Consider the following 15,351-nt stretch of genomic DNA (forward strand, 5'->3'; position numbering starts at 1 on the left):
GAATATGTATAATTTGTTAAGTGTGACAGACCAGCATTGTATATATAGAGCTTCTTAATAATATAACAACATTTAGGGATTATTTAAAAAACTATCAGAGCACTCCCGCCCCCCATGAAAATAACTTTCTCTGATTATTTAATAGATAGCATTGTGAAGAATTCAATTAATACATAGAAATATAAGGAAGAAAATAAGGTTCACCCAAAATCTCACCACCTATGATGCAAAAGTGGAGAATCACTAAAATATTTTTGTATTACTTTGTGCACACTTACAATTTTATACAAATAGGGTTATATCACACAGGAAATATTTACAAAATACCATCTCTCCCACTCTCTCAGCCCCCCTACAACACCCAGTCGGTACATACCATCATCTTTACCATCACAAGCTAGTATATGTCCTATGTTTCTCTCCATGCTTAAATCTTTTACTCATATAATCCTATACAAACCTATATATATAGTTATAGTGAATTTTAGCCACTATTAGTCACTGTCCGTGAACATTTGAGTACTTTTTAAGTGTAAGGCTTTGTGCTAGTTGTATGAGAGCTGCAAGAAGAGTAGTGTATGGCCTGTATTCTCAATCACTTTGCAATCTATGAGGAAAGGTAAGCAGGTGAATAACTTGTATTATGCAAGACTTACTTTGATATCTGCTGTTGGGTAGAAATATTGGGTGGAAATAGCATGGGAAGCCCTGCAGGGGAGCTCCTAGAGGGCAAAGGCTTTGCCTTTTTGAATCTTATGGGCATAAACACTTGACACATGGGGCTATGCTCAGTGTCTGTAAATAAATGTCTGTAAATAAAGTCATGTGTTCAAGTGAGACAAAAAAAATATTTTGTTGACTGGTTTAAATGGATTAGCTCTTATAGTTTGAAAGCCCAGTAGAGAAGTAATTTGTATATTTGCTTTGTTTCTTTGGAGTGGAATTATCCATTTTCCCATCAGGGGTTTAATTTTTTACCTTTAAGGTTTAGGCATTTTGTAGTAGGGAGGAGGTTGTAATATTTTGCTGGTCAGTTTTGTCTGTATAGTACATGGCAGTTTGTAGTTTAAGACAGTGTAAGTAGTCATACTTTCTAACACAGAAATCCCTCTTTGCTCAAAAGTAAGTTTAAGCATTCGCTTTGATCTTAGATTTAGTCCCTAGGTTGAATGAGAATTTGTATATTTGCATATGCCAAATATAAAACTTGGATAGCAAGCATATTGGGGAGAGTCAGAGGAGAAAATAAATTTTCAGTGAACTGTATGAATTTCAGAATGTTTGAAAAGAAATAGGTTTACAGTTGCGAGACACAGAATTTATTCTTGTATTACTATTTATTTATTATTGTGTTATTTTTCATATGAACAACTGTAAACCCATTGTTGCCCCACTGTATATAAAGGAAATAAAATAGGGCCAAGATCATATTTCCCTCCTAAAGGGAAAACTATTTCATTTAACATTGCAATGATTGGTATAGTGAAATATGGAAGCTACATAGCTCAAGAGGGAAAACGGTGAAGGCTGTCTACTTTATAGTGAAAGAAGAATATTTAGGGCAAATGATTTTGATTTTATCGTGACCCTGAAAGAATCCTTAAATTGCCATAGTGGACGCAATCTCACTCTTGATAGTGGCTTTAAACTACTCACTGGTTTGTGTTTAACTCTTAAGAAAGTTCTGTTTTTATAGAAATACTTGTTATAGCCCTGGCTGGCGTAGCTCAGTGGATTGAGCGCGGGCTGGGAACCAAAGTGTCCCAGGTTCGATTCCCAGCTAGGGTACATTCCTGGGTTGCAGGCCATAACCCCCAGCAACCGCACATTGATGTTTTTCTCTCTCTCTCTCTCTCTCTCTCTCTCTCTCTCTCTCTCTCTCTCTCTCCCCTCCCTCCCTTCCCTCCCTAAAAATAAATAAATACAATCTTTAAAAAAAAAAAAAAAGAAATACTTGTTCTATATTCCCACCAGAAGTGTATGAGAGGTCCAGTTCCACATCTTATCAGTATTTGGTATTGTTAGTCTCTTTAGTTTTAGCCATTTATGCAGTGGTATCTCATTCTGTTTTTAATTTGAGCTTCCCTGAATACTAATGATGTTGAATATATTTCCATGTGCCTGTTGGCCATTTGTGTATCTTTAGCAAAGTAATTGTTCAGAACTTTTGCCAATTATGTTTTTATTGGGCTGTCTTTTTTTTAAATTGAGTTGTTAGAGTTCTTTATATGTTCTGCATGCAGATTTTTTAAAAATCAGATACATGTTTTTATTCTTTTATTTTCTTAACAGTGTCATTGGAAGAGCAGTTGTTTGTTTTGATGTTCAATTTATCAATTCCTTTTAAACATTGTACTATTTTGTGTAATATCTAAGAAATCATTGCCTAATTCAAAGTCACACGGTCTCTCTGTTCTCTAGAAATTTTGTAATTTTAAGCTTTACATTTTGATTTATGATCTTTTTAAATGTAATTAAAAAGTCTTAATCCTTATCTGAGGACATTTTTTTCATTGCTTTTAGAGAGAGAGGAAGGAAGAGGGAGAAACGTTGATGCAATAGAGAAGCATCAATTTGTTGCCTCCTGTACACTTCCAAACCAGGGATTGCACGTGCCTATACCGGGGATAGAACCCACAACCAAGGTATTTTGGGTGACTTAATGATGTATTCTTCGTAGGCTTCTTTTAAATAACAAATTCTCCTCCATTATACAAATCATGTTCCAACTACAGGCACACAGAGTAATTGGAGGTTGATATCTGTATGCCATATTAAGTATTATAGTGTATATGCCTATTAAAATTTTAAAAATTGTATTTATTGATTTTAGGGGGGGAGAGAGAGAAAGAGAAGGAGAAACATTGACCCATTTTTCACTTACTGATGATACATTCACTGGTTGACTACTATATGTGCCCCAACCAGGGACTAAACCCACAACCCTGGTGCACAGGGATGATGCTCCAACCAATTGAGCTACCCAGCCATGGCTACATACCTCTTTTATAGCGCTCACGTTGTGTATTGTTCATATGCCTATTTCTGACTAGATGGAGCTGTTGGAGAGCAAGGACAGTGTATTATTTACCTTTATTGTAGGGGAACTGTCACATTGAGGACATGCAGGAAAAGTTCGGATTAATGAATGTAGTTGCTTCAAAATACACAGGCTTTCTAATGAGTAATTGTCTTATTAGACTTGACTCATGCAGTTCTTACAAGTTTCACCAACACTTGTGAATCACAGTCATGATTCTTTCATCTTTTTGTAAAATGGGCGTAAGTAGGCTTTTGGGGTAGGCCTCAGTTTGAATCCCAACTCTACCAACTTATCTCTGCTTTTTTACATGCATTTAACCATAAAATTCACTCTTTTAAAGTGTACAATTCAGTAGTTTTTAGTGTATTCACAAGGTTGTGTGTCCATCACCACTATCTAATTACAAAATATTTCTATCACCTCAAAAAAGGAACCCCTTACCCTTACCCATACCCATTAGCAGTCACGCCCCTGTTCCTCTTCCCCTATCCATTAGCAACTACTAAGATATCTCATTTTTGTTCAAGGAAAGGATACTAAAATGATCTAATCCTATAACCAATTTCTAATAATATCACCCTTTTGAAATGTGTTAAAAGGAGGCATTAATTGTTTTTTTCTCCTTGTAGGAAAGAACACCAGAAATGGATACCACAGAGCAAACAATGAGTGGAGGTAAAATTTACTTATCTAAAAAATGCTAATATTTTTCGTTTTCATTTGGAATGAATATTTTCTGGTTGACTGAACTTTTGAAAAAGCCTTTTTGAAAATAAAAGTTATAGGAGTTGTTAGGTGCTTAAAATTGAAATTTTACAACTGAAGAACTATTAACGGTAATCTTGTCTTCCCTTAGTAGTTTATAAATGAGAAAACTGACACTCAGGGAGGTTAAGTGAATAGGTCATACAACAGTCTATGACAATGCCACATTCAGAATCCAAATCTGAAGAACTATTAAAGGTAAAACAGCATTAGATGGAAACATATTAAGTATGGTTAAATCCATGAGTTTATAATGATACTAAAAAAAAAGCTTGCTGGTTTTTTGTGGAGAATGCTAGGGATCCAACTCATTATTTCAAAAATGAGAAAATAAAGGAAAAGAATAAAGCATTGATTGTGACTTCTGTATATGATCTGTACCTCAGGGTATCTGAGTGGTTGAAGAGGGCAGGTTTCTTTCCATGTAAGTTTTCTGGCTAATAAAGACAGGATGATAAAATTAGAATATCTCCATTTTACAAACACTAATGAACTAATGGGTCTAGGCAATAGCCATTCATGGCTGGTCATAACCCAAAAAAGAGAAGGACCTAGATATTAATTTGGAGCCTCCTGTGAGAAGTACACATACCACCTATGAAGTCGTCTTCTCCTGTCCTCCCCACCAGAAGCCAAATCTGAATCTGATTAAGCTCTTAATCAAGATACCCATACTAATTTAGAGAAAATATAAGGACCAGAAGAACTCAGCACCACAAGTAGGTAGTCAGCAAAATCCAGGTTGGAAAACTGAACTGGTTCATCAGAAAAAAATAAATTGCTGGGGGAACAGGTACAAAGAATAAAAGGAGCCTATAGATCAAAAGACTTGAGAAACAATGGTAAGAGGGGAGGACAGTGGTGGGAACTGCTTGACATAAGGTAAAAGGATTAGTGAAAAAACATATATGAAGCACCTATAGACATGGACTATGGTGTGGAGATGGACTGTGGAAGTGGGGGTGGGCTGGGTGGAGGGGGGTGAAGGGGGAAAAATGGGATAACAGTAACAGCATAAACTAAAACATTATTTAAAAAAGAATTATAAAATTCTATTTTAATCCATTAAAGAAAAGCTAAAAAATGGGGAAAAAAAGACTTGAGACATATCAGCCATTGCTATGTATGGATGGACTTTATTCGTGTCCTGATTTAAACAGATTCACTTAAAATAATTAAGACAACTGGAGAGACATGAACATTGAGTGCTTATTTGATGATATTAAAGAATTATACTTAATTTTTTCAGTATAACATTAACTTTTAAAAAATTATCTTTAAGAGATACATACTGTAATGTATGTGGACAAAATACTGTAATATCTTTGATTTGGTGAAGTCGCAAGGTGTGGCACTGTTTGAGCTCTTCAGCTTGGCACAGAACTTTGCCTATTCCATTGAATTATATCATATTCTAGCTTCCTTGTTATGTTTTAAACTCTCAAAAGCATCCATTTTATTTCTAGGGCATGCTAATTTTAATATTGTAAGGAGCATCTCAGCTTGTTTTTGGTTTATTTATTTATTCATTCATTTAACAAATGCTTGAAGGTGTTACGCATGCCAAGTTCTGTTCTAGGCACTGAGAATACAGCTGTGAACAAAACAGACTAAATAAATAAATCCCTGCCCCTTTGGAACTTACATTTAAGTGAGACATACAATGAACAAAATAAATGAGCAAATTATAAGGTACATGGTATGTTAGAAAGTGAAGTCCTGTGCAAAAAAAAAGAGACTATTAATTACAAAATTAAAACTGGTTTCTATCAGAAAATAGTTTTAATTTATAGTTTTTCTAGGTTTTTCTACACTTTCAGACTATTGCTATGGCCTTCTGGTATTGCTCACTATTTTCTTTTTTTTTTTAGGTTCAATAAAAATCAAGCAGGAGGTTGAAGATGAAACATCTCAATCAGACACATCTGTGCAAAGTGGTAGGTTTTAAAGTAGTTCAGTACAATACTTTTTTCCTCACTCAGTGTTAATATGAACTCTTCTTACTGCTTTTAACATAGTCTCTTACAGCAAACTCCTGTAAATATAAAATCCAAGCAATAAGAAGGGTCAAAAAATAGTATTTTATTTTGAAAATTTTACTTTGGTTTTACTTAGAGATAAATTGGTATAGGATAAAATGAAAAGATAACCATTTATTTCAATGTAAATTTTGCCAAATTAAATATATCTAATTAAACTATCATGTATTACCAATTTAAAATAATTTGATTATTAATAAAAACCCTTCTAACATTAGAATCAATCTGCAAGTCCTTTTTTGATGGTCAAAAGACAGTTGATAAAAGCGGATGAAAGCTTAGGTATTGCGAGGTCTGACAGACCTGTTCTAGAATCCTGGCCTAACATTCTTTACCGGCCTTGTGAGCTTGGGCAGATTACTCATTGTTTCTTTTTTCTTCTCTGTAGCACAAGGATAATACTGCTTACCTCATGAGATTTTTGGAATTTAAATAAAAAATGAATGTTAAACACCTAATATAATTCCTAGATATAGCATAAATGTTCAGTAAATGTTAACTTGATTAACACTGAATTAATTCCTTATTGTAAACAGCATGTGTATAGCACTGCATCATAGACTCAGGAGGTAGGATCTGACTTGTACCTGCTCTTAAGGAAAAAGATAAGTCACACACACACACAAACTGAATAAAAAAATACTGTAGCAAACTTCGTGTTTACCAGAGATTTCCAGGCAAACCTCTTGCCCTTTGTCTTTCTGTTGTACCTGCCCTGCCAGCCCAACTCTTGTAGTAGTTCATATATGACTTTTTGTTCCCACAGGAAGATAGCCTATAGCCTGTAGAGATGATCCCCATGGAATCATTCTCTCTCAATGCTGGGCCCTTGTTGCTTCCTTATTTTTCCCACTGGCCTTGTTTGTTCTTCAGCTCTTCCCTCTAACCTCTAAAACCCACCAAAGAAATGGAGGCTATTAGCTTAGATTGTTCTTCCTCATCCCTACAAAAAATTTTAAAATATAACAGTTTTGTTGAGATATATTCACATACCACACAATTCACCCATTTAAAGTATACAAATCAGTGGTTCTCAGTATATTTACAGAGTTGTGCAACCACCACCACAATCAATTTTAGAACATTTTTATCCTAAAAAGAAATCCTATATCCAGTTAGCAATTACTCCCCATTTTCCCTAATGCCTTCCCAGCTCTAGGCAGCCACTTACTTACTTTTTGATCTCTCTAGAGTTGCCTATTTTGAAAATTTCATAAAAGTAAATTTAAAAATGTATATTCTTGAAGCTTGAAACTACTACCTTTTCAGAATTCTCAAACTTTTGATTTAAAACATGAAGTTAATCAAATTGACACACATCTGCAGATATTTCTTAGGGCCCTGACTTTAACATCTCATTTTAGAAACCATTGAGTGACTTTTAGAAGATAAGCTCCAAGAGAGCCAGGATTTTAATCTGTTTTTTAACTGCTGTATCTCTAGTACCTAGGACAGTGCCTGGCACATACTGGTGTCCTTCAGGGGGGATCCAGTGATGAATGAGACAAACATAATCATTGCCCTCTTTGAGGTTAGGAGGCAAGATAGACATTAAATAAATGCCCAACTATAGTTGTGATAAGTGCTGTGAAGTAATGGGTACTGTGATCATTCAGCTGAGAAGCTTCTACCTCCAGATATTTTGCACATCTTTTTTTACTAGAATCTGAACCCAAGCCTCACACTGGTGGAAGATACTGTGATTCTGATTTACTCTGAAGAAGACCAAGGGCCTTATATAGACTATGTTCAGTTTGCAAAAAGGTGTTTGGACAAATAATGAACTAGAATAGAGTACAAGTCAAACCAAGAAGTTCGAACCATGGACATGTGTAAATAAAAATCGGATCACAAGGTTATAAAAGTACACCTGTCTCATGAGCAAATCTATTAGTAAAGTACTGAGAGAGAATCTCCCCACCCTGCCTCAGTTTGTCAGTAAGGATAAGATGCAGAGGCAGACTGAGACCTCAGGCTTGGCTGAGACTTTTTGATTATTTTGGCTTCTGGTCAGGAATTCCAGCTGTGGTATTGCAGATGTGTCAAATCTAAATTACTAAAGCCTGTTGCTATGTGTGTCCCCCTATGTTATTGGTAGAGTCTCAGCACATGGGCAGTGAAGCTGAACAGTTTTGCAGACTAGAAATTTTGCCTTATGGATAAAAACAATTAAGGCTCCAATGATTAAATCCTACATATGGTCATTAGCTAGTGATGTAACAGAAAATGATCATCTTTCACAGTGCACAGTGTAAAGGATTTGCTAGCTCAAATTAATGTCCATTCAGACCCAGATTGTGATAGGATATTTAAAAAATTATGTTAGAGAGATGGATTAAGTATTTTAAAAATTATTGAAAATTTTTACAAATATAACTAGTTTATGGAAGAATTCTTTGACATTTAATGGTGAAATGGTTTTCGTTTCCCAGCCATTGTTTTCAAATTGCACTCTCCTCTGTTCCTGGGATGTTAGGTCCTAGTGACCTCCTAGCCAGATACCCCCACCCTCAACTGATGTGTGTGTGTGTGTGTTTTAATGCTCTCCAAGACCATATGTTAGTAGAGCTTCAGTTAGAATCTTGGGTTTCCTGATTGTCAAGTTAGTGTTTAGAAGGTCAGTGAAATATCCTGGTCAGTTTAATTTTGGAGTCATGTTCCTCAGTTTTCACTTTTGAAAATACTATCCAGTATTCATAAATTTAGGACAACTATGACATTTAGTTTTATAATAACATACTATTTATTGAGAGATTTGCATGTATGCTACTTCACTTAATTCTCAAAATACCTTGTACCATATTTATTATATTCCTCATTTTATAGGAGAAGGGACTGAGGCTGAGAAAGTGAAATGACTTGTTCAGGGTTACATGGCTAGAAAGAGACAGGACCAGAGTGGAAGAAAGCAGGTTTGACTCCAGGGCCCATATTCTCAACATTCTGCTGTACCTTTCAGCAGTGTGGTAGCACTTACTTCACATTATCTGGAAGTGGACTTAAGCACAGTATTTTTTTTATTGGAACAATCTCTTAGACTTATTAAGTTACAAATGCAGGATGTACAGTGTTATGTAGGACATGCTTAATACCTTATGCAATATGTGTATGTACACATACAAATGTACACACATATCTGGTATACTGAAGCTGGTTCACACCAACTTGGGAGAGTTGATTGTGCACATTTCTTTCCGCTGTGGTTAGTGACTTCACCTTGGCACCTTGCACTAAGTTATAGTGGTAATATGTACATCACAGAAATCTGCATACACTACCAGTCAGGCTTTCTGTTTGTATTTTCTGGAAACCTGGTTGTTAAACATTTATCAGCATTTTGTTTATGTGTGTGTTTAAGAGTGTTATATCCTTTAAAGGATATATAACAGGTTAGTAACATAAATTCCCCCAGGATGGAGAAATGTCTAAACCAATATTTTATAGTGATGAAATTAAATGAGAGTGTAGAAAAACCTTATAGTTGATGAGAATTAAACTGTGTGTGAATTAATAGTACCTTGAATACAGTTGTTAAGTCATTCTCTCAGTGTCTTTGGCATCTGACTGGCACAGTGAATTGAAGTGTTCAAGCCAGGTGGAATACTCCTTTCTGACCTTTTTCTCTGGCATTGTAATATATCATAAAGACTAGCAAGATAAAGGACACAAGAGTGTGTAGAAAAGTAGATTGTTAAAATAATTCATATCAGTGACTGTACCAGTGACTGGTTTACTGTTTTGTTCTGCCATCATATTCTAACACCTGAGAGGAGATCAACTACTCAACTAAGAAAAAACTCTGGTTCTTCAGATTTTTTTCTTTCCATAAAATTCTGTTAGACCATGCACCAAAACACTTTTAGTTCCCCATGAAAAATGAAGAAACACCATCATGTTAATGGGTTGAAATGGTTGAAAACATGTCTTGAGTAAATTTAGAGACAGATAAGTAGAATTTGCTGTTAGTCTATAAAAAGTCCTTTAGTTGTTTCTAGAGTCCACATTTTTTAGAATCACTGTGCTGTAGTCCTCATTACATTGAGAAGATCTGGCTTGTAATTTATATCAGCTGTTATTATCAGGAAGTTGTCTTAATTTTTATTTCTGTGCTGGTAATTAAATATAGATCAGGGAGTTTGAATCTGCTCTTAGGAAATATTTTTTAAGGGATATGGAACTAAAACCCATTTTATTCCTGAAAATTAATATAGATATTTTACTTATATAGATATGGAACTAAAACCCATTTTATTCCTGAAAGTTAGTATAGATATTTTACTTATATATATAAATTAATTATATAAATATTATATATAAATATAAATTCATATGTAATATAAATATTATATATATAAATTATTTTATACATTTATTTCCAGATGGTTTCCATTGGGACAGCTACCTGGAAGAGACTGGATCTGTAAGTGCTCCTGCAGAGTATTTCAGACAGGTATGCCAAAAATCTGCAGTTGTTGAATATATTAATGTAAAATATTAACTTATTGAAGGGTATCTGTGTGATTGTTAGATTCAGGTGGTATGAGGAGATGGTGGGATTGTGGTAGTGTGATTTAAGATCCATATGGTCTCTTTGCATTCATTAAAAATTTACTTAATGTCAGGTATACTAAGCCCTTATGACCGAGGGCCCATCTGGAGGGAAAGACAGGCATGTAAATAGTTAATTATGAGAAGTGTATTGGGAGGGCTCATAGGAGAGGTGCTATCTGAGATGGTTGGAATGAGGGGAAGAATGTCCCAGGTAGAGAGAACATCCAAAACAAAGGCACTTGGGTGTAAAAGAACCTGAGTGTGATAGATGGCATAGGGTGGCTGGAGCACAAAGTGGGTAGGGGTGATGGTATAGGAATGAGGTTAAAGGTTTGGGGGCTTTTAAACTGTACTGAGCACTTGGACTTATCTTAAGCTGTGGTGAGCTACCAGTTGGTTTATTTCAAGGGGAGTGGCCTAATCAGATTTTTAGAAAGCCACTTGGGGTGCATTTTAGAGGCCGTATTTGGGCTACCTGGAAGTGGGCAAATGATTGAGACCAGCAGTTGGCAGTGTTTTTATGCTGCACGTCAAGCCAAGGACAGGGTTTGGAGATCTTTTTCTTGACCTTTAGTAGTTCTTAACTTTGCTCACCATTTATTGTAACTGTTACTTAAAATGCTCCTTAAGTATTCTGGTAACATAACTGATCATTTCTTTTTTTCATAGTTGATGTATTTTAACAAATTGTATTTGTGTGTATGTGTGTGCACATCTATATGTATATATGTAGTCCAAGATTCCACCAACTAATAACTTCGAAATTGGTATGAAATTGGAAGCCCGTGACCCTCGCAATGTAACTTCGACATGTATTGCCACGATCATTGGAGTTAGTGGTGCTAGACTGTGTTTACGCCTTGATGGTAGTGATGACAAAAATGATTTTTGGAGACTCGTTGATTCTGCAGACATACAGCCTGTTGGGACATGTGAAAAGCAAGGGGACTTACTTCAGCCTCCACTGGGTAAGGATAAACAGTTTTTAAAAGAACATATTCTTACTAATGTAATATTCAGTAGAAATAGTTTTAATGGCCTTTAAAAATATGTTCTCCTAGGCATTCTTGCAAATAGATGGTTAGGTGGTTACTGTGGAGAATCTATGAGAGAGGAACTCATCAGTACCATATGTTAGAGGGTTTCACTCACTACCCATTTGGCATATGTGTGCTAAAGGCTTCCCACTCCAGGGAAAGACTCATGCTGTCTTCAAACTTCAGATGTCAAAAACTGCTCTACTAGGTTAAATGTGCAGATTCAGAAACCCTTCTGGGGAAGTCATTTGTAGCATTTGATACAAGTCACTTCCTTTCTCAATATTGTCCACGGAGCCATTCAGCATTTTCAGCATTGGGGTAAACATAGGGGATTCACATCCGGGCTTCAGATGCAAACTTGGGAATTCCACTATAGTGGGAGGAAACCACGGTGTGATGGGTAGGAGTCAGTACCTTTAGGTCTTTGAAAAGCAGGAGATGGATGGAACTTACCAGCAAAGGCTTTTAATTACAGAGCTCTCTATTTTGACCAAGTTTTAAAAAGGTAAATAGTATGTGACTCTAATGTTGGGCAAAAATTTTGTTTTTTACTACTTATGTGTACCATGATATTTTATAGGCAATCAGTGATTTCATTTATTTTATCACTTCTACATTCTGAGTGAGTGGTGGGTTTTAGTTTTTATTTGTTTCTTTACAGTGTTGAAAATGAAAATTCCCTATTATAAAGCACAATGGGAAAATGGATTTTTTTGTTTCCTACTAGTGAAAAATTCCTGATTAGGTTCCACTTATAGGTGAGATCATATGGTATTTGTCTTTCACCACCTGGCTTATTTCACTTAGCATGATGCTCTCCAGTTCCATCCATATTGTCATGAAGGGTGGGATCTCCTTTCTTTCTGCTGCATAGTATTCCATTGTGTAAATGTACCATAGTTTTTTTATCCTCTCATTTACTGGTGGGTACCTAGGTTGCTTCCAGCACTTGGCTATTGTAAATTGTGCTGCTATGAACATTGGGGTGCATAGGTTCTTTTGAATTGATGTTTCAGGATTCTTAGGGTGTAATCCCAGCAGTGGTATTGCTGGGTGGAACCTAATCAATGAAACAAAAAAGCAAGCAAAATATAACCAGAGGCATTGAAGTAAAGAACAAATTGACAGTAATCAGAGTGGGGGTAGAGGGATAATAGGGGAAAATTCGGGGAGAGCCTCAAGGAAAATGTATAAAGGACACATGGACAAAGCCAAAGAGTGTAGGTTCAAGGGTGGGAGGTCAGGATGGGTGGGGCGGGGGTGTGTGGTGGGATGAAAATGGAGACAACAGTACTTAAACAACAATAAAAAATATTTTCTAATGAGGAAAAGCTACTCTGAGAATCAAAGTTTGATATATTAATAACTATTCTTAGCAATATCTTTTACACTGTTCTTGCTCCAGTTGTTAATTATTCCTAATTTGGCTTAAACTGTGTGTATGTATGTATGTATGTATGTATGTATTTATTGTTGTTCAAGTATAGTCGTCTCCATTTTTCAACCCACCCATCCCTGCCTCCCACCCTCAAACCTACCCCTTTGGTTTTGTCTGTGTGTCCTTTATACATGTTACTTGATGGCCCTTCCCCTATTATCCCCATTATCCCTCTCCCCCATCCTCTTTGGAAACTGTCAGTTTATTCTTAATTTCAGTGTCTCTGGTTGTATTTAAAAACTAATCAGAGATGTGTTATTCTAAGAAGATGGTTTAGGGTGGGTGTGTTTACTGCTTTTGCTTTATATCATTCACATTTTTTGGTTGTTTAGTTTGATAACATTTCTGAAATCATACAGAATTCTGTAAGAGGTGCTAAGTGTGAAGCTGAGGCTTAGTGCTTTCCTGTTTGGATTTTATTTGTAAGTTTACAATATGATAATGTGGTTTTGTATTTTGTTCAAAGGAAATGCAGCTATTATGATTGCCAGCATTTCAAACATAGAGCCATATTTGTGATTATTCTTCTTTCAAATTACTTTGAGTCTTTTTATTAACTAAAAATATGAAATACCTAACAATATTTGCTGACTAGTATATATTTTTATAGTACATAGAAAAATACATAATTTTTGCCAATTTGATCATTAGACACTTTTGAATAGTTTAGTTTCCATTTTAATTCAATGCAACTTATTTAGTTTTCCTATTAAAATAGGTTTATTTATTTAAATCTTAAAGGTTATATTTAAAAGATTTTTTTAAAGTTTTAACATGCAAACAGAAAAGTATACAAATCATAAGCATACAGCTTATAAGTGAACACACCTGTATCACCACCACGAAATTACAAAATTAAGAAAAATGTTAAACAGAAAAAGCATGATGCATGATACAATAGGATAAGATGGGGTCAAGAGAATAGAATAAGGATCAGAGAATGATTCTTATGCAATATTTTGACCACAGTGTGGAAAATCTATGCTGTGGATAACTTTATTAGATATCATTAATAATATTGACTTATTATAAGGAGTATGTAACAAATCCTAACCTCTGAACCCCCTTTTTTCCTATCAACAATTATTTCCCTAATCACATTGGGGGTTTGGTACAGTATTATTATAGGATAACTGTCTGGATTTTTTTGCATACTTTATCCTGTTGATGGACCTGTTCCTAGGAATTCATGTTCCTCCCTATCTTAATGCATGTATCCATCAGGGATACATGCCAAGTTCTTTCTAATTCTGGCATCAAGGCAGGCAAGTGCATGAAACAGATTACCCCCAGAAAGCAGTAAAGTTAGCAGAACCTTGTTCCTAGAGGTTGCGATAGTCAGCATTTATTATAAGATTTCTAGAAAAGAACCTGTTGAGTTTATTTTTATAGCATCTGATACAAATTCTAAGAGAAGATAATGTTTAGTGTGTATAAAGATTGCTAAAGTGAGACCTGTATTTTTCTCCAATATATTGTATGAAAAATTGCAAACATAAGGTGAACAAATTTTACAATGAGCACCTACATACCCACTACCTAGGTTCTACCATTGTCATTTTATTATACTTGCTATATCACTTATCTATTTGCCTGTCTATGAATTTTTAAATCCATCTTATTTTTAAATGCATTTCAGAGTAAGTAATTGACATCAGTACATTTTTTCTGAATACTGTAGCATATAGATTATTTAGGGTTCAGTGTTTATTTGCAGTTTTTTAGGTGAAATTTGCATACAGTGAAGTGCACCATCCTTAGTGTACATCTGCTAAGTTTGACAGAAAACTATCCTTTTCTGAAAGGGAATAAGGCAGGGGAAAAAGAGGGGCTGGAAGTCTTTTGCAGCCTTTGTCCTGCTTATATGGCTGTTGGTGGGAAATTGAAGCTTTCTTGGGTTCTCACTTGGATCACCTGAGTGTTATGGCCCATTCCTAACACATATGTGTATGTTGGTCAACTTTAGCTAGTGGCTTCTCTAAAGTGGGAGTTTCTACCTCTACTGTAGCATTGTTGCTGAATAATACAGTGGGTACAGTAGCATAGATTGGAGAGTGCAACTGCTCCTCTTGCCCATTTCCTGAGTTCCTCAATAAGAAAGTCATTCTCTGGAGAATAGTAAATGAAAGCTATTTTTAATACCAACTTGCTTTACTGTCATAGGGAGACTTTTTCATGATATCTGATTTAATTTTTTAAATAGGGTACCAGATGAATACATCATCTTGGCCAATGTTCCTCTTGAGAACACTGGATGGAGCTGAAATGGCACCTGCAAGATTCTTCAAGGAGGTAAGAAAGGATTTATAAAGATATCCCATCAGTTGGGCTATGGTTTTATTTTTTTAGTGGGAGCACTTAAATACTGTGTCTTCTCTGACATGAGAAAGCAAAAATGCTTTTTGAATTACTGAGATGGAAAGTATATTAGTCCACTAGGCTGACATAACAAAATACCACAGACTGGGTGGCTTA

The 15,351-nt window shown here is 35.4% G+C and overlaps 1 protein-coding gene across 3 annotated transcripts in view; it reads left to right on the forward strand.

Annotated features, from left to right (window-relative positions):
* Positions 1 to 15,351, forward strand: part of SCML2 (Scm polycomb group protein like 2) — a 71,277-nt gene that overhangs the window by 10,834 nt on the left and 45,092 nt on the right. For 2 of the 3 annotated variants that reach the window (XM_045856146.1, XM_045856148.1), the window contains exons 2-7: positions 2,524 to 2,645; positions 3,673 to 3,718; positions 5,680 to 5,745; positions 10,227 to 10,297; positions 11,132 to 11,366; positions 15,080 to 15,168. In XM_045856146.1, the coding sequence (XP_045712102.1) occupies positions 3,688 to 3,718; positions 5,680 to 5,745; positions 10,227 to 10,297; positions 11,132 to 11,366; positions 15,080 to 15,168 (492 nt within the window). In that variant the 5' untranslated portion in view covers positions 2,524 to 2,645; positions 3,673 to 3,687. The remainder of the gene's footprint in view (positions 1 to 2,523; positions 2,646 to 3,672; positions 3,719 to 5,679; positions 5,746 to 10,226; positions 10,298 to 11,131; positions 11,367 to 15,079; positions 15,169 to 15,351) is intronic. The other variant, XM_045856147.1, reaches the window with a different exon arrangement.

The sequence above is a fragment of the Phyllostomus hastatus genome, unplaced genomic scaffold, assembly GCF_019186645.2.
Source record: "Phyllostomus hastatus isolate PE091 unplaced genomic scaffold, TTU_PhHast_1.1 phas_scaffold_12, whole genome shotgun sequence".
Classification (NCBI taxonomy): domain Eukaryota; kingdom Metazoa; phylum Chordata; class Mammalia; order Chiroptera; family Phyllostomidae; genus Phyllostomus; species Phyllostomus hastatus.